General features: G+C 41.0%; 1 protein-coding gene across 2 annotated transcripts in view; it reads right to left on the reverse strand.

The window, feature by feature from the left end:
- Positions 1-18,587, reverse strand: part of trim9 (tripartite motif containing 9) — a 45,340-nt gene extending 26,753 nt beyond the window's left edge. Inside the window, exons 1-2 of one of the 2 annotated variants that reach the window (XM_042500705.2) lie at positions 17,218-18,587; positions 1,332-1,427 (exon numbers count right to left, since the gene is read on the reverse strand). In XM_042500705.2, the coding sequence (XP_042356639.1) occupies positions 1,332-1,427; positions 17,218-18,054 (933 nt within the window). In that variant the 5' untranslated portion in view covers positions 18,055-18,587. The remainder of the gene's footprint in view (positions 1-1,331; positions 1,428-17,217) is intronic. The other variant, XM_042500706.2, reaches the window with a different exon arrangement.
- Between the last annotated feature and the right edge of the window lie 628 nt (positions 18,588-19,215).

A 19,215-nucleotide genomic window follows, 5' to 3' on the forward strand; every position in this document is an offset into this window, starting at 1 on the left:
ACTAGTGCTGCCTTCACATGGCCAACAACTTCTGAACGGCATTGGAAAACCAAACAGTCCGACAGATTGGCAGGACGGTAAATATGAAACATCCATGACGAGATTTTGCAATAATGACACTACGCTGTCAAAAAAAAACTGAATAAAATTTAATTACTTACTACTTAGAAATGCACCTGAAAACCTCATTATTCTCAAGTTCTTTCAACTAAATGTTATTATTATTATTTTCATATCATCATATTATATTTCATATGTTAGTTTAAATCTTTTAAATAATTTTTGCTTATTCTTTCACTTTTCTATCTCTCTCCTTTTAACTGTATTGTTTTAACCTTGATTTTTGTTAATTTTCTTTAAATTAAATTATTCTTTTTTATTATGTTGTTTTTTAATCTCTCCGTTCAGCAACTTGAACCTACATCTCGTATGTATGAAATGTTCTTTATGAATAATGCTGCGTTGTCTTACCTTTTTTAAAATGTATTTTTTCTGATAATGACCATTAGTTGTCCAGATTGACAATGTTTTGTCTTTGTTTGAGGAAACTACATAATTTCCATCATAGAAGATGGCAAAAAGATGGAATATTTTAACTTTGAACGGTAATGACTTCCATTATCTCCATTGCAAGTACTGTCTGCCTGCCTCACCAAATATTACCGTGCTTTTTTCATCCTTTAAGATGACATCCATTTTGCCGTTTATCGTTTCCCTGATTCCACATGAAAGCAGCATAAGATTCGTGTTTTTATTTACTCAGAATGACCTGTTTATCTACACAGGGTGCGGGTCCGTGTTTCTGCAGTAGCCAAGAGTGAGCAAACCAAAAACTGGCTCTAGAGAGGGCCTTTGCATTTCTGTGTTACCTGAACACCTCTGTGGATTCTCTACATGTTTGGAAAGACAGGGATGAGGGCAGGGGTATTCAACTGGTAGACATCTACAACTTGAATGCTAGATGCCACTAAATCCAACATACTGCTCACTTAAATGACTCTAATTTAATGTATGATGTGTTGAAAGTGCACATAAAATACAGAACTTTCATCTGAAGCTTATGGTACCTTTTTAACAGAACAAATTTTAACTTTAAGTGTTGCTATCAGTAAGCTTTGATATTTTTCAACAACCACCATACGCCAAGCCAGAGATTACAAAATGTTAACAGTACAATAATACAATAAGCCTTGCTGTGTCTGTGGTGGACTGTGTGGGATCACAGAGGGGGATGAGAGACGGGCAGCAAGCTGCCAAGACAAGTCAGTGCACCGGATCGAGGATGCAGAGGGTAAAGCAGCTGTTGTCTGTGTGTTTGTGTATTAAAGTACCTGGATGTGCTGCACCATGTTTCTCAGCTGAACCAGGAACTCCTTGGCCTCAGTGGCTCGGTCTGACAGGCCGTTGAGCGCCTGAGACAGCTGACCCTGAGGAGAGCACAGAGAGAGAGAGGACATTAGAGATGCAGCAGCAGCACCGCAGGTTGTGCTGCATACAAATAAGAATAAATCACCACTCCATTATAAAAAAAATATATGCTGAAACTTCAGGACAAAAAACATAAAAGATCATCAATATGACAAGACTCACATTTCAGCAGCCACTCGTGCATGAACATTTTGGGCTGCAAATGCAAACTGACAACAATGAACCAGTCGATTATGTGACAAACTGATATGCAACAATATTGAGGGTTGCAACTAAGAGTCATTTCAATGGTGATTAATCAATCAAGTATTTTCTTGATTAACTGATTAGTTGTTTGGTGTGTAAAATGTCAAAAAATAGTGTTTCCCAAAGCCAAAGATGACGCTCTCAAATGTCGTGCAACGACAAAGATGATTGGTTTACTGTCATAGAGGAGGGAAAAAACAGAAAATATTCACATTTAAGAGACTGGAATCAGAGAATTCTGACTTCTTTTTTGTCTCTTAAAAAAATATTTAAACCAATTAATTTAACATCCATTATCAAATTATTTCGCAGTAATTCCTATAATTGACATTTGCAGCTCTACAGCCAAAAGAAAATACCATAATCCAAACAAAAACTAATAAAATAAGTAGATGTTCATGTTATAAGCAAATATCAATGAGTTTCTAGTTTCGCCATCTGTCTCCAAAAAATGCATCCCAGTTCTTCCCCTTTTTCACTCTTTTCTATTCTTGAAAAATTACAACAATTGTAAACTTATCTTACACTCAGGGACTAGACAAATATTTATAATTTCATATTCAATATTCCTATGTTTGGGGCAATTTAGCAAACCTATTAAATAATACAAAAAAAACTTAAGGTGACACGTTGAGCTAAAATAAAAGGTAAATTCATCATGATTTGAAGCTTTTCTTTGTTTTATGTGATGGTAAACTGAATAACGCTGTGATTTGAACATCTGATTTAACAGCTAGTTTAATTCATGAAATGAAACTTGGCATTGTTTCCACACAATTTTCAGCCCAAAAAAATATTAATTGAAAAAATAACCAGAAAATCAATCCATCATGATAACAATCATTGCATTATTAGCACCTCTCTCTCTCATTAAAGCTTCAAACACAAACAGCATGACTCCCAAGATTAAATAAGGTTCCCCCATCTCCCTCCATCCTTTGCAAGTGGTGAGGGGGACTTTTGTATGTTTGTAGCACTTTTTTCCTTTTTAACTCTCAGCAGACCATTTTCACAGCACACATGTTGTAATGTTATAATAGGAAAAGCACCAGTGGATTCAATTCAACATTGACAACAGTTTCATTCCACTTAGGGGAGGCCCTGGTGTTCTGCATACTGGTCCACTTAAATAGCTTACTGGGACACTTAATGGAACTGAGCCATTGTTAATGTTACGTTTCACAGTGCTTTTCCTACCACGACAGGGCAAAATGACTGCGGGGAAAAAGAAGTCTATAAATAAATCTACAGGAAAGACACATGGAGGCAGCACAGCATGACACTCCAAGCAGATGCAGATTCCCAGGCCACTGTGGTCTGTCCACTTCAGATTATTAGCCATATGAACAGCCTACATACAGCCGTCATGCTGTGAAAATCTCACAACTCTTAATTTGTCAGTTTTGAAGTTTCCGATGAACTGAAACTGGTCAATTTACCAACAAAGCTGCTTTTCATCGCTGCTGAGAAACTGACATTTTGAAGAGTCAAAGTTTTCACCCTGGAGACAAAATGAACTGTCACGCATTCTCACACACAAAATGACATTTAAACACTAAGATGATTTATGTACAATGAAGCGCTTTGCTGTTTCATGGTTTTATAATTGGATTTTGGTCCCTGGTCATGTAGAGCAAAGCTCTGTGCACGTGACGGGAAATACCACTTCTTTGGACTTGTGTGATGACACACAAATGCTGCTGTTTGGAAAAAAAAAGAGATGGGGTGTTCATGTATGTGAGGCGAGGCTGTGTGAACAAGGAGGTGACGGAGCGAGAGGACGCGGCCTGACCCTGTGGGAACCTCGTTCGGTTGAGTGAACAACCGTCAACTTGGGGAGTGTATTGTCTTCTGGGAGGAAAAGAGGGTACGGGGCTTTATCGAGCTAAAAGGAAAAAAAAAATCACTTCAACTCCGGATGAGAGCAATAAAACCTGGAACTAGCTGATACAGTGAAAAACGCTGTGAAAACAACTCTGTGTCAACGCAGCTCCTCGTATCTGACGTTAGCCGGTCGAATGGGAATCTGTCTGCAGGGGCCAACAGCTGACCTTTGACCTCAGCGTTTGGAAACCATGACAGCTGCCGCTAACATGAGTCTACTGCACCAAAGGACAGTCTGAGCTGGTAACAGCTGAGCAAAGACTGAAATGTAAACTTTTCGGATTGTGGAGGACTTCAAGTGACTTCCTCTTTGGTAACTTGGGACTCATGTTTCAACGTCTCAAGAGATCTGCATGAATGAAAATATATGATCTGTATGTTTTCTCCCATGTTAGTAAGTTTGTATAAAGGTTATCTCAAATGATATGGACAGATTTTTTTAGAACTGCAGCTAAAGATGTGCTCATTGTCAAATCATTTAGTCTAAAAATGTGAAAAAAAAGTCTGTTCCCAAAGCCCAAGGTAATGTTTTTAATGCTTGTTCTGTCTGATGAAACAATACCTTACAGACTTACTAAAAGCTATTGGGATTACGATAATATAAAAATGATAACAATTTTAACATTTACGAAGTAGAAAACAGCAGGTGTTTTGCAATTAAGCTCGTTAAAATGGGTTAAACAACAAATTGATAACTTAAGTTTAAGTATGGCGCTTCAGCGCTCTCTTTCTCTGCTGGTGTCTCCGAATTACCGCTTCGCACTCATTGTCCAACAGTTGATTCAAGTCAATGACTTTCTTTTACAAAATAGCGATTTTCCCAGCATTTTGTCTAAAATGTCTTTTTTTAAATGAAAATGCACAAATTAAATTCATCTGTAGTCACCACACCTCAGCCTTTCATACCTTCAGGTAATAATAATCAAGCAAAGTGAAATTATAAGTTATCTGTATTTTATTGGCCACGAGAAGCTGAAAATTATCGGTTTATGGTATCAGCTGAAATAATCATTATTGTGCATCCCTGAAAAAAAGTACTCCTTTAAGGTAGGCTATTGCTATTTCACCCAAGAGGATATAAATGTGAGCAGAGGAAATCTCACGGATTAGAAGAGAATAAACGAGTACATTTATATCCAAAACAGTAAAAACAAAAGCACACAGTTCCCATCCGTGCCTCCTGAAGTGTTGGTTCACTCCAGGTCAGCCTCACTTTCCAAGATGAGACTATTTCTGAGTCTCTGATATATCGAGATCCGTTTCACTTTATGGTTTTAAGATCCTGCCATCCAAAACGTTCCCTCAGACTCTGGTGGTTTCATTACACATCAGCCAGGTCACTCACACCTGCCCTTTCAGCTCGTCCTAAATTGGAGTTCATTTTCTCGTTCAGCTTTCTCATCTTCCTCTCGGTGATCCAGTGACGGACGCTGAGGGAGCTCCTGCATTTGTTAACAGTTAACAGTCAGCGTGCGCTCAGTGACAGAGCAGATAAAACGAAAAACACTTGATCGTCTGTAGGCGTTTTTCCGCAGTGTCTGTTCGAGAGCCTGCAGAGCTCAGTCCTCAAAACCAGGTCAAAACGTGCCATGAAAGCAGACGCTGTTTTATTCCAGCACAGCTTACGGCTACTTCCTGCTCGGTAAAGACAACAGTGACATGGTCGGCAGGTTGGCCTATGTTAAGACTTTAGTGACAAATGGGTTGAAGAGCATGACAGTACTGACACCAAAGCATGACCAGAGCAAGTGTGAGAAGCATTTTTTATTCAAGCTTTCTCTTCTCATACTGTGCAGTTTAAAGTGATAACAGTGGCAAAGTGAAAACTAATGAGTCCTTGATTTCAGAAAAGGGTGAGCTAAAAAAAGCTTCTTGTACAGTCGATGGCTGATTCTGTTGACTAGAAATTACAATATGACACTAACTAACAGGTTTAATTAATTGAAAACTCAGTCTACAAGTCTTTTTTACCGCTTGTTTACTTTTGAATAAGAACCCTGTCAAATATGCACATGGTGGCTACATGATAACATGCTTAAAGACATAGGCTGATATCTCTCACTCACTCACTACATAGGGAATCTATGTAGTGGACTCCATACTAAGTTTATCTGCAACATGAAACGTTTTGGTTCATTTTCTCTGTGCCGTTAATTAACTTCATTGCTGTTGCACATTTAAAACATGCCGAATCAACAGCTGCTGGTGGTCCAATCCATAACAAACACAACATGCAAATTTGTAACAAATACATTATATTTCACAAAGTGTATTTCCCCAAGTTTAAATAAACATAACGTTACTAACTACTTTGTGGCTGTTTTTGTTGTGATGCGTTGCTCTGCTCACAGTAAACATATAAAGTTATACTGTCAGTCTGACAAGGGGAGACAGAGCAGCATGTTTCATAATGGAAGTAATATTCTGTTTAACATTTGATATGCTAAAGTTTGTTTAATCAGTTAGTCATGTAATAACTGGTGAATTTGATGTGTAATATTATGCATTATGTCATTATGGGACAAATCCCAGCAGGCAGTGAGCCAGCATTTTAATGTTAGTTGGCGGTGGTAGCCCTCTTCAGTAGAGCACCAGAAAATATCAAATCCTGATATATTTTAACACGACCGATGACTGTACAAGTTAAACATGTGCAACAGGTTGCAAACAAGCTGCTCTCTCTCCTCTCGTCTGTCTCGGTGTCCGTCCCAGACGGTCTGTCCGTTCCTTCAGTGCAGTGTATATAGTGTTTGGTTAGCAACCATTGGTTGTGCTCTACCACTTTGCGTCCACTATATAGGGTTTAATAATTCCCACAATACGTGTGGACAGCATGCCAAAGTCATTATGGAGTGAGTAGTGAGGGATTTTGGACACACCTGTTGTTTAATACATTCCTCATAATTTGTGTTCTTGGATTAGGTAAGACTACAAACAAGACATCACCGAAACTCAGGCCTAGTCCACACGTACACGGGTATTTTTTAAAAACACAATCTTTCCTCCTCCGGTTTCAAAAGAATTCCCGTCCACACCAACGGTATTTTAAAATAAAAACCTCTGGCCACATCAAAACATGAACGCAGGCTGTCAAGCGCAGACCAAAGCAACAGGTGGTGATAAAACAGCTACCTTAAGGCCACATTGACCAATCAGAAGCCTGAAGTCATACTTACTCATACTCCTCACACTTTTGCTCTTATGTTTCATGGTCAAAATAAAGACAGCACCCTCCAAACTCTTAGCAAACAGTCACTTGTGGGCAACAAGTTTGCCAATAAGAGTTTGTGCTTGACACTTACATTAATGCAACATGCCTTCAAGCTTGTTCATGGACGGTCAAAATAAAAGCACTACGCAACATTAGTGTAAAAAAGAGGATGCTGGAATGTTTGCAATAAGCTACGGAGGATTTGTTGAGGTGGTGGGGGGTGTAGGACGTCTTCTCTATTTGGGAGCTCTAATCATCTCAGTAATTAAGCCGAGTGGGAACACGTGCATGGCATGAATAATTCACAAGTGGCTCCGGGGCCATTCAGCGCGTTTCATTTTCTCTCTGCGGCCGAGCAGACTAGCCAATCTGTCACAGGAAAGCGCGGATGTCAGAGAGGCGTCAGAGCCAATTTGGATTAAAGCCCCCACTAGGAAGTGGGAAGTGCAAGGAGAGGAGGAGGAAGGTGTAATGTCACTGCTAAGCTCTAAAGCCACAGCAGAGGAGAAGCATTACTCTTCAAGCTAATTAAAAACACATATATCCATAAAATGTTTTCACGGTGAAGACAGATTTTGAGTTCACGTAACCTACTTTCAAAAAGCTGCGTTACCTCTCAGAATTTTTTAATATCTGCTCTTTCTAAGAGATTCAGGGTTAATACATTCTTTGGTGTTCTTTAAATGGTCTCTTTAGCCTCATTTAATCCTGTGTTTAATACACACTCATTTGGTTACACTCCGTAAACAAACTGAGTGAGGTCAACTTCTGGTGAAAGAAAACGCCAAACTAACTACTTCCACTGAGGATCTACAATGAAAGAAAGTGGAAATTAATGCAATTTGGCACAGCTTGATTACTGATTGTGTTCCCCCTACAGTTATCAGTAACCAGAGACTCCAACATGAAAGGTTGTGGTTGTTTACACACGCTGCGGCAGCCCTCCGAGAATACAGTTTGAAATATTCAGCAGGCGACTTGATGATATTTACCATCTTGGGAACCTTTCTGTTGTTAAAAATTAAGCTCTTACATCCTCCAACACACTGGAAGAGTTAATACTTGGCCAGATTGTGATACTCCTCCGTGTTCAACAAGATCTCACATGAAACCCATCTTCTGCAAGCAGAGCCTAAGTGGCTGGTGCATTATTCATCGCTTATATCTGCTGTCATCAATAATGCAGAAGAAGTCGTTAACTATCCACACACAAAAAGGCCATGAAACTCAGATTTAAAAAAAAAAAGTTGCCACAGTTTTCTGCATGTGAGGAAGAGTCCTTATTCGACGGACACCTGGGATTGCACAGCAGGAAATGGGGCAGAAGTGATCTATTCTCGTCAGCGCTGGATTTATCTGGCAGGGCGGCGTCTTCTGTACATGATCAAGTCGCCTAAACATGCTGATTAGTTTGAATGTGTCTTTCTGTACACAGAAAGAGTGAAACAGAGAGTGTTGATACTGCTACATCTCTGGAAGAGGAAGGTATGTTTCAAAAGATCCTGTCAGGTAGTCCGGTCAGGTGTCCGCAGTCCTATTTCATTCCCAAGTCTTCAAAGGTCACTACTTTGTCAGGGAATTTCAGCGTCAGATGCAAAGAAAGCACCTTTTAGAGCAATATGATACAATGCCGAGTCAGGTTGTAAGGCTGCTGGCAACTCCTTCATATAAAGAGTTAAGTCGCTGGGGCGGTGGGAGTGAGGGAAGTTGGATGGGTACAACAAACCCTGGACTTTCAGCTGGGAGCCTGCTGTTGGTTTCATGTGTGAATGTTGGGCCGAACCATGATGTTTTTTTCTTAACCTAACCACAAGGATTTGTTGCACAAAGAAACTTAAAAGCAACATGTTTTACTGATGTAGATAGACAACTGAGCCCAATCAAACTTCAAAACTGCATATGGAAAAAAATGAATAAATCACTAAATATTCATATTAACAGCCAAACTGGTTGCAAATTGCAAGATTCTGAGTAGAGTACAGCCCTGGTAAGCAGTATGTACTTAGCATGAATAAAGTTTACTGGGTGCCGTGGCGGCCTGGGAACAGCACCATTTTGCATCCAACTGAGGATCTCATCACTCTGCCGTTAGCTGTCTAATAGAGGCATAAAATTCTATCAAAAAAAGGTCTTAAAAAGCAAGTTTCTGCTACTTTTTGGATTTAATATTTGAGACTTGCCCTTTGGCTACTGTCTGTTAATTCCTGCAAACCTCATCTCCTCCTCTGAACCTTCGATGATGCAGCTTCTCCCACTAAATCCTCTTTCATCTCTGTCGTGTGCGAATAGGATTTAAGTCAATTTGTTTATTTGTCCTCAAAATAAATAACTTTGTTTTTTGAAGGCCCTGCACACCCACACAGGTGTTTCAAATTACCACTGTTGATTAACCTCCTGTGAGGTAATGATGTCAGTGTTGTTGCTATGGTTACCTGCAGCCTAATATAAAAAGGGGAGTACAGGATAGATAGGATGGAAAATTTGTTGTAGTGTAACCAATACCACTCAGTCCAACTTCTCATTTTCATCAGACCAAAATAATGATATGATCTGGCTTCTTAGGTTCATGCAGGTTATCATATAAAGTTTGCACTTATAGGGTGAGATAGTCACGGCGCTCGGCAAAGCATGAACTGCAAAAAAACATTTATTGGGGTGAAATACAAAGTTTTTAGGGAATACCCGTCAATTTGGATTTTGGCCCACCCACTGACATCTAACTCGACCAATAAGATTGTCTCTAACTGTCCATCAAATCAGATTTCTGCTCTGTAAGGTGTCAACTGTCTTTCGGTCACGACACTGAACACAAACTGAGGATAATTACATCAGTTCCTCCTGAAAGTTTGTAACCTTATCAGCTAAATCGAAACAATGTCACTGATTATGATTATGCTGATGATAATTATGGGGATGATGATGAAAACAGGTTCACTGCAGGTGATAACCTGTCATGATCATCTGCTGCACAAATTTCATGTTACCTCACTTTCTTATGCAACAAACTGATGTCCTCATTTAATGTGGGCTGACTGTGTTAGGGCAACCAGATGTGATGGAACATAATAAATTATTCTGTTTTGATGTCCTCATAAAATCTGACAACTTTCCTTTGGTTTAGACTCATTTATATACAGAAAATAATTTTAAAAAGTAATTTCTGTCTTTCTCTCAGTCGGGCCACAAAGAAAAACTGGCACATTGGAGTTTTGAGGCATTTATCTCTCTCAGGTTGAAATATTCAGCCGGACTGTGTTCCCGACCAGCAAAGTTATATAAAAATATATCAAAGCAAAAATACCTTCAGTGTAGAAGCCAATGTTTTCTGTGCGGGCTAAAGATGACAAGATGACCCAGACTGGACATGAAATATTCTGTTTCTCATCAAACACACTGAGACATTCAGTGCACTCTCTTTCCTGCTCAGTCACTCTTTCACTTCCTCTCTTCGGACATTCTGGGTCATTCTGTCGCTATCATTTTGCTGTCCCTTATCTCCCTATTTCATTAGCATTTACGCAGCTAATTTCTTAACATGGTAGCTCGAGGGGTAAATAGCGCTGCCTGTAATGGAGCGTGGTCGACCTAAACGGCTTTGAGACATCCAAGCCACCCTCACTGTGTGCATCCCGCCTTCGTCCCCCTTCTCATCACACAATCATAGTCTGCTATCGAGAACAATCGAGCATACGTGTCTTTTATCTGCACACAATCACTTATCAAAGACAATGTATACTTAAAGAATTAGTCTCTGTTGACACCACGGGCCGCTGGCTGACGTTGTAAATAACATACGACTCGGGAGGACACTCCGGACTTCTTCACTTACAAAAAAAGGGCAGAAAACAAAAGTAACGTCTTGCTGCGTACAGTTTGGTACTAAAGCCAAAAACCAGTCTCAACATGGATCAATTTAAAAACATTATCAATACATTAACTAGGGCTGTGTAATGACAATAATCTAATACAGGGGTTTTGATTAACAATATTGCGATATATTGCAATAATCACACCGACATATGCATAAAAAAGTATGAAATAAAAACAGTGGGATCTGTATTTTTAATTATCATAGTCCCCTCAACATCTTAGCACTAATTTCTGCAATCTGAGCAGATATAGCTTTTATTTGGCTATATCAGAAAAAAGTCCTCACAAGAGTCTTTAGGTCAACAAATTAAGAAAATAAAAATCAACAAATAAGAATCAATTGGGTATTTAAGGATAGTACAGTATCACAAAACACAATATTATTAAACTCAAATGTACTGATATTTTCTTGCACTCCTAATGTTAACTATCTATTTACTCATGCAATATTTTTAAGTCAATAAATGGCATAGAGCCCATATGGTTGAACTGAGAATACAAAAGTAAACCAACAACGTTAACCTACAATTTCGACCAACAAATCATTCAACATTACAACCAAAAAATCCAACAATCCTGGACCACGTAGCAGACTGGCACATCCCATTTAACTGCAACATCATATTTCGACTCTGGCCTCTTTGTTGTATATTAGCCCGTTCTTATTCTAAACTGACGGTGTATCATCTGTTCTGTGTGATATCAACACTGAAGGCACCCATTGGCATCTTTATGAGATGCACCAAGTCAATTTTTTCTCCATCTACCTCCAATCTAGTTTTTACTAATATCTGAGGTAAATATCTCTTTAGCTGCTAAATGTTCAACTACATTCACCAGCTGGTTGCTAACTGTGTTTTTCTCTGCCATACAGCTGCTTTAATAAGGCTATTTTGCTGAAAACAGGTCAATTAAAGTATTGATGCTTCTGCTTTGCTGTGATTAAAGTTGCAGGAGCCTGTGGTGGAAGCATGTGACCTGATCAAAACTAGGTGTTTATAGGGGGCAGATGACATGAGCTAAAGGATTTTGATGAGCGACTTCTAATTTTAACATCTACAAATGTTTGGTTAAATCAGCAGCTGCACTGTATATTTATTATTATTAATGTTGCTAATGAATTCTATCAAGTTCTGTGCGAAAGAAGCCAGGTGCACATGTGTTTGTGTTCTCCGTTGCCATGCAGTTGTTCGTGGTAAAGCTGTTATGCTGTATTTTCCATCTGGACTATTATCTGCATGGCACATTTAACCAATAAGGATTCATTAATCATCTGTATGGGACAGTTTGATGCTGGTCTTTGTCTGGATGTCCTGCATGTTGAGCAGACACACAGCGGGACCGACTGCAGATACAATGGGTCCAGAGTGACAGCCAGCCTCATTACTATTAGCAGACAGGAGTTAAACCAGGTGAGCAGGACGGGGATCCCGCCGCCTGTGTCTGACTCTTCAAGGCTTTCCTCCCCAGCTCCCGCTGAGCTCAGGCAAAGCTGCAGGTTGCTCATCCAAATACGAATCAACTGCTGCTGCTGACAACATCTGCCTCGTGATTGAGACAAGTCTTTTAATATTCGCCCCAGTACCTGCTCTGTCTGTCCTCATTAGCCTGCTTTTTGGGGCATCTTGGATGGGAGCTTGCAGAGAATCTGTCTGTGTTAGCTTTTGTGTGAGGGTGTCTGTTTATATCAGGAGGCTTAGGATCAAACACATGGCGACATTAAAGGGGAACACACGTGCACACTGAAAGAGAGAAATCCTTGAAGGTGAGGTGTGTAAGATTTAGGGGGTGTTAGTGGCACATTATTGTGATGCAGATTGCAACCAGCTGAAGCTGCTCCCAGTTAGAATTCCTTCAGTGTTTATTATTATGACGGTTTTAATGGGGAATCTTATTATGCTATATATCATCTCCAAAACAGAAGGACCAGCACAAACACTGAATATACAGTTTCACGTTACACTATACCAGTGATACTCAGCTTGTGGCCTGTGGGCCAAATCTGGCCAACGATAGTGTGCCAGGTGGCCTGCCGACCATTTTCTGATGTACAATAACATTTAAATTAATTCACAGTGCTATTTCTTTTTTCTTTGAATGCAAATAAGGTGCCAGAGTGCATATAGCATTTAAATAGATTGATTTTTTCATTTTTTACCCAGAAAAGTGCCAGGGGAGGACCCTCTGACAGAGGTCCCTGCTAAGTATTTATATATTTAGTATTTATATCTTATTATTATTATTATTAATGTTCTTTTATTAACTGGCTCCTGGCCTCCTGGCATTTTACGTAAGTGGCCACCAGGCAATGTAAGTTGAATATTCCTTGTCCTACACTGTTTGGCATGACTCAGACAGGCTGCTGGCCTAGCACCTGCTAATGTGTGCTCAGCATTTTTGTCTGATAACTTAAAATCCAGATCTTTAGGAGGTTTTTACTGTGAGCCGAATTATCTGCAGAGGTCTCTCCCTCTTTGAAACAAACAGACCCAGTGATTTTAACCCATAAAAACACCAAATAAGGCAGTTTCACGTTACAGGTTAGTGCTTTTCAAATGCTTTTCAGCATGGTGGAGACAGGCCGCGAGCCCAGCAACTGCTGATGTGGGCTCATCTTTTTTCTCTGATAATTTAAGGCACAGATGTTCAGGAGGTTTTTACCAGGAGACAAATTATCTGGAGAGGTCTCTTCCTCCTCAATACAAGCAGACTGTAAACTGGTAAAAACACTAAATAAAGGGTTAATACTCTGGGCTACTGTAGAAACATGGATGCCCAAGATGGTGGACTCAGCCATGGAGGACCCGCTCCCAATGTGGATACAATAAACAGCTTATTTTAAGGTACCAAAAACACTACCGTTCTTATTTTTTGGTTGATTTTACCCTAAAAGAAACATATTTAATATGTTATATACCATTTCTGCCAATGTATTCTCCTAAACACTACACACTGAAACTTTAAATCACTTGTGAATTCCTCAAATTCCTCACTTCTTCAACCTCCTCCTGCAAGCATGCAGAGCTCAAAGGGTAATTTTCAGGCTTGTCTATGTTAAAATCTCCTCTGCCGCCTCTGATTTATCTGTCCTTTCCATTGCAAGAGGGCAAATTACTAATTTTCTGCTACAATCTGCTACTTATTTTCTGCACACCCACGCATCTTCTTGTACTTAAGCTTCCATGTGATTAATCACCTTTAATTGCCACTAAACACACTGAGGCGACAGAGCTTGACCTAGATTGCATTTGGGGTCCTGCGCGACCTCCTGTGACACCCGTGAAGATCTGAGGACCACTCACCATGTAGAGATTTAACAGTCTGACGAAGCCCCTTTACTGTTTTTAATATGATTTACAGAGATTAACACAGACATCCTGTCACCACATAAAACCCTCTGACACAAATCTGAAGAGGCAGACGAGAGCCGGGCGAGTCGCACTGTGTAGCTCTTAAATTTCTACTCGTCTTTCGTGACTGAAATTGACTTTGGAGATGTGAAATTGATTACCATCACAGTTTAGACACGGTCACGCAGTCCAAAAGGGAGGGTTGGAGATAAAACAAAGTGGGCTTTTATTGCCTGTGAGACAAGCGGAGAAGATGAGAAGATGTCTAATGATCTGTAGCCACATTCATTTAGACACACATGTACTGTAGAGGCGAGGGGGAAAAAGCTGTAAAGCATCTGGGATGGATTCCTCATGGGGTCCGGTATCTTGGAGACCTCTGCTGCTCCACACAACATCAAGAGGGATTTGGTTGCCATGGCGGCAGGTGGTTTAACTCTGTCTCCATACAGAGAGAAATGTTTCACAGCGATAGAGCGAGCACAGTTTGTCCCAACGCACCAAAACGACGACACCAACGATGATGCTGCAGATTAAAAACCTTGAAGAAAATCCCAGTTGTAAAATAGGAGAGATCTTATTAAATGATATAAGCAAGCTTGTTTTTAGCTCAGAAATGTAAATGCTGCAGGTGTGCATTTAAGATGTTGTCGCTAAGTAACAAGGTTCAAGTTTCTTGGTGTTGCTCTCACTGCATCAACATTAGACAGTGATGCTGAAACATGCTGCAGCTCAGTCAGAAGATCAAACAACCAGCAGCTTTGATCAGTTTTGAGGGGAAAGCACGGTGTTAATGTGTGAGTGTGTTTGTGTACATTTGTGCATTTTGTTGTGCTTGTATGAGTGGTTTACTTGGTGAAAGAACATGTACTTGAATATGGATGGTATTGGGCCCAATACAGAATAATAACACCATCAGCGTTTAGTTCCCTATGAGCCTTATTTTCAATATGCTATTCTCTCTGCCAACAGGTACGATCTCCTGGGAAAAGGAAGGCAAAAAAGGAAGTGCATCAACCACTGCACAACAAAAACAAGAAGAGGATAGCACCAAAGCTTTCCCTGGTAGCTCTCCCTAGTTATCAAAGAGTTTCAATAGCCCTTTGTACACAGAGATCGTGCGATAGGGCCGTTACAAACTCCCCTCTTTCCATTTGCTTTGCATTTTTACACTGAACCAAACAACGTTGGCATCATGACACCCATTATGGCATTTTAGACAGCATGCTGCCGTCCTGGGAGCAAAAGAATCATGATAGGCGCTACGTTTAACACAAAAGCACCAGCCTCTAGTTTGCCATAACATTTGCGTCTGCAGCTGTTTCTAAACATACCAATGGCACAGCATGCTGACAACAATCATTTACAGTCTCTTTTTCATAGCAACTGATCTGGTCCTCTGCTCAAAGGTCAAGGAGCTCCTAGACTTTATTTTCTACCAACTTTACCGACATGCCAAAAGCCTGTTTTGACCACTTAAGACTGGTGTGGAATGAAGTAAATACAAATAAGCAGGTGTTTTGTGGGCCCTGCTTCACAAATGTGAGAATTTTCTGCTTTTGTCTTTTTTCGAGCATCATATACGCTAATATATAGCAGGATTGCAAAGATACAACAAGGGCTTTAAAGTTGTCACCTTGGGTTCTTGGAAATCATTTTATGATCTAAAAAAAAAAAAAAAATGACGGTGTAGTCCAACTTAAAACAACTAAATCTTACATTTCAGGCAACAGCCAATAACAAATGGGAGAATGGGGGGAGTGACCAATCAGAGGAAGCCAGTGCCACCGCTTTGGCTCCATCCTTGGGTCTCTACACTCTGTGTGCATTATGCATCAGTGACACACAAGAATCTACTGTATGTCTGCGGGATATGGAAAACAGTTTCATTTTTCCCCTGATGGCATGTGAAGAACACCCCCAAGCTCTGAAAGATGCCCATCCTCAGCGCTGCCAGCTCCGAACTCTCCGCCATCTGTTAGAGTCCTGCAGGCAGCAGCTTCAGATAACAGGTCAGAAATAAGCAGATGCATGGCAGAAGCCAAAAACAGGGCGACAGGCTGGTACCGTTGCTTGGTTTCTAAAAATGCTGCTTTCAGCTCTTTTTTTCCAGTTTGGATTCAAGAAAGATGAAGGAGCAACTTCTCAAGTGATGGCAATTTGATGTGACAGAAATGATCAGCCCCCCTCTGATTTTTCCATCAATTTTATGATTGCCTCATACATCTGAGGTGATGCACTATCTTCCTCGACCATCTAGAGGAGATGATTGGTTCTAGAGATCTGTTAAATGGCTGTTTTTGGACATAAAAGACCAATTTTAGCTGTACATGAAGAGGATAGCTTATCTTCAGGTGTGTGTGCACAAAACTCAATGCATTCACCTCAATTTGGCAACACCATCACTACAGATCATCCTCTCTGTGCGTGTGGGTGCATGAGTGAGTACTGGAGAGCGTCTATATCTGGCTCTACATCCTCCCTCGCCACTGGAGATTGTGGAGGTGAGGCTGCAGAGGCGTGAATAAAATCAGCTCTGCAGCCCTCTGAAACACCTCCCTACCCACAACAACTCAGCCTCCAAAATAGCATCTCAGTCCACAGTATGGGCCTGCATCTGTGCTTCAGTGCTGGCTCTTATTAGCTCCAGTATTAGCCATGCCTAATGATCTCTGGGGCGCCTGTTGAGCTGTCAAACCACAAAGGGGAGTGGGACATATATTTAGAGTGCTGGAATCTGCTGTATGGAGGCTCAGGAGACAAATGGTCAAGAGCTGACATAATACCAGATTCAATGTGCAACTTAAAGATGAGACAGAAGCAGTTTCATATTGATAAAGGCAGCCTGCTCCTGGTTGTCCACTCGTGAACAGAATTTCAAACAAAGCCTCCTGACAGCTTTGCGCACCAAAGATACCACAGTTCCCACTTTGGAGACGTGCACATTCCTCGTAATGTGAGCTGGAGGTGTGTCAGGGAGCAAACGCATCCACATACTATACAGTGCATTTTAAAGCATTCATTTAAATCCAATGTGACAGAGCAAACATTCCCAGAGCTCCGTACATCTACTGGAGTCTAAGCGGAACTGACAGGATAGCGCAAATTATTTTCAAGGCAGACTTGTTGCTCAAGAGAGTGATGAATCATTGTGAATAAACGATACACACACAAACAGAGAAAAAGACGCACAGAAAATGAAGATTTAGCAGCTTTTTACGCACGTACCTTATGCAGTTTCCACATTGCGCCCAAAGCTTTGACTTCGTGTGTGCCGTGTTTGCCTTCTTCCAAACACTGATAACACACAGGCATCTTACACTGCACACAGTACATGCTTAGATTCTCAAGTTCGTGCTCTGTGCAAGTTGAGATTTTGCGCGGACTCGCGCGGCGACTTATCCGCCCCTGCGCTGGCGGAACCAGGCGATGCTTGGCGAGGGGGCCGCGGGGAGGGTGGCACCGGAGGCGGCACGGGTCGCAGTAGAAGACGTCGCACTGCTCGCACATCACGGTGGCCTCCTTCGGACTTTTCTCGCACAGCTGACACTTGAGCGCAGCCGCTTTGCTCTGCTGGTACCTGTCCACGACCCCCTCCAACACTCGGTTTTTGGGGAATCCGCGGAGTCCCCGGTCGTCCAGGATGAGGCTGCGGTGACACTGCGGGCATGTGATACAGGAGTTGCGGGGGATCGGGGGTAGAGAGCCGGGTTGTGGGAGCAGGTGCTGCTGCGGTGGAGGCTGGGGGACAGTCGGGGGGAACACCCGCACCCCGTTTGGTGATTTTTGGCAAGGGGTGGTCGGAGCGCTAACGAAGCCCCCATAAGAGCCATATCCACTGTCCGCCTCACTGTACAAACTCATTTTATCCAAATCCAGGTAATCATAGTCGGAGACGCCGGATCCGGAGGCTCGGCTGCTCTGTGGGGACTCAGCGTCTGGGGTTTGCACGAGAATATTCCGAGCACACGCCAGGCAAATGTTGTGGGAGCACGGCAGGATGATGGGCTCCCGGAAAAAAGAGCCGCAAACAGGGCATTTTAACTCTTCCTCCATTTCATCCATGGCTGCTTCTGAGAGGTGGGAGATTCCTCAGCGGAGTGTAAACAGGAGAAGTTAGAGCGGAGTCTCAGCTGATTAGTCTGCTGCTCTGTTTGTGCGTAAACGGAGCTCCAGTCGCGTCCTACTGCGATTACTGCAAGTGCAACCTTGACCAGAGGAAAGGCATCAGCAGCGAGGAGGCAGACTATCCGATACCACACACTCTTCACCAATAGGCGACCAGCATCAGCTCAGACTGGGTTACCATTGGATAACCAGTGGATTCCCATCAACCATTGGGTGACTCAACTGTCAGTGTAAAGAGGTTCCGTTAATAAGATTTACTGCCAGATATAACAGATAGCAGTTTATGGAAGAACTACTGAACCTAATTGTCTAGGGGATTATCAGGAAAACAATGGTGGACCATCCTTTAAATACAAAAAACTTAAATGTGGTCATGCGGATATAATAGATCATTAGTATTCTTCTATTAGGACAACCAAACTAAAGACAATACTGTGTGTTGTTTTAGAAGATGCCCTCTTAAGCTGATTACAACCATGTGAATTTAATTATAAGTAAGTCCTACATGTAAAATAAAGAAAAGGCACTTAAGTATTATCTTCAAGTTAAATGATTAAATATGATGTAGGTCTTATATATTACAATGAGTACCAAAAGGCTCAATTATGTGTTTTTATATCTAATATTAGCATTTTGTAGTAATGATTAATTAAATGTTTATGTTCTGGTCTCCATGTCTAATTTCAACATTCATGACAATTTTTAAAATTGTATTAAGGCTTAAAGTTACACATATTTAAGGGTGGGCCACTTTGATGGCCAAAATGCAGAACTTGAGGCTTCAAAACAGGAGTCCACAAATCAGTGGGTCATGTCACTGTGGCTATGTCCTTTTTTTATAACAGTCTTTGGTACATGGTATAAATCTGTGAAGGCTTACTTTTTTCAACACAGAAAACCAATCAGGAATCAATAAGGGAATCCATAAGCAATCAGACCAATAAGCAGAATCAATAATGGCACTAATATCAATAAAATCTTATCAATTCCATGTGTAGAGAGTGATTGATTAAGTGACTAAGCATTCCAGCATTACACATCTGTCAAATTAACTAAAGTGTCTGAACAGTATTGAGGTATTGTAAATAAATGCACAAA

This window comes from Plectropomus leopardus, chromosome 14 (assembly GCF_026936395.1).
Source record: "Plectropomus leopardus strain MGB_pleo_1.0 chromosome 14, ASM2693639v1, whole genome shotgun sequence".
Taxonomy (NCBI): Eukaryota; Metazoa; Chordata; class Actinopteri; order Perciformes; family Serranidae; genus Plectropomus; species Plectropomus leopardus.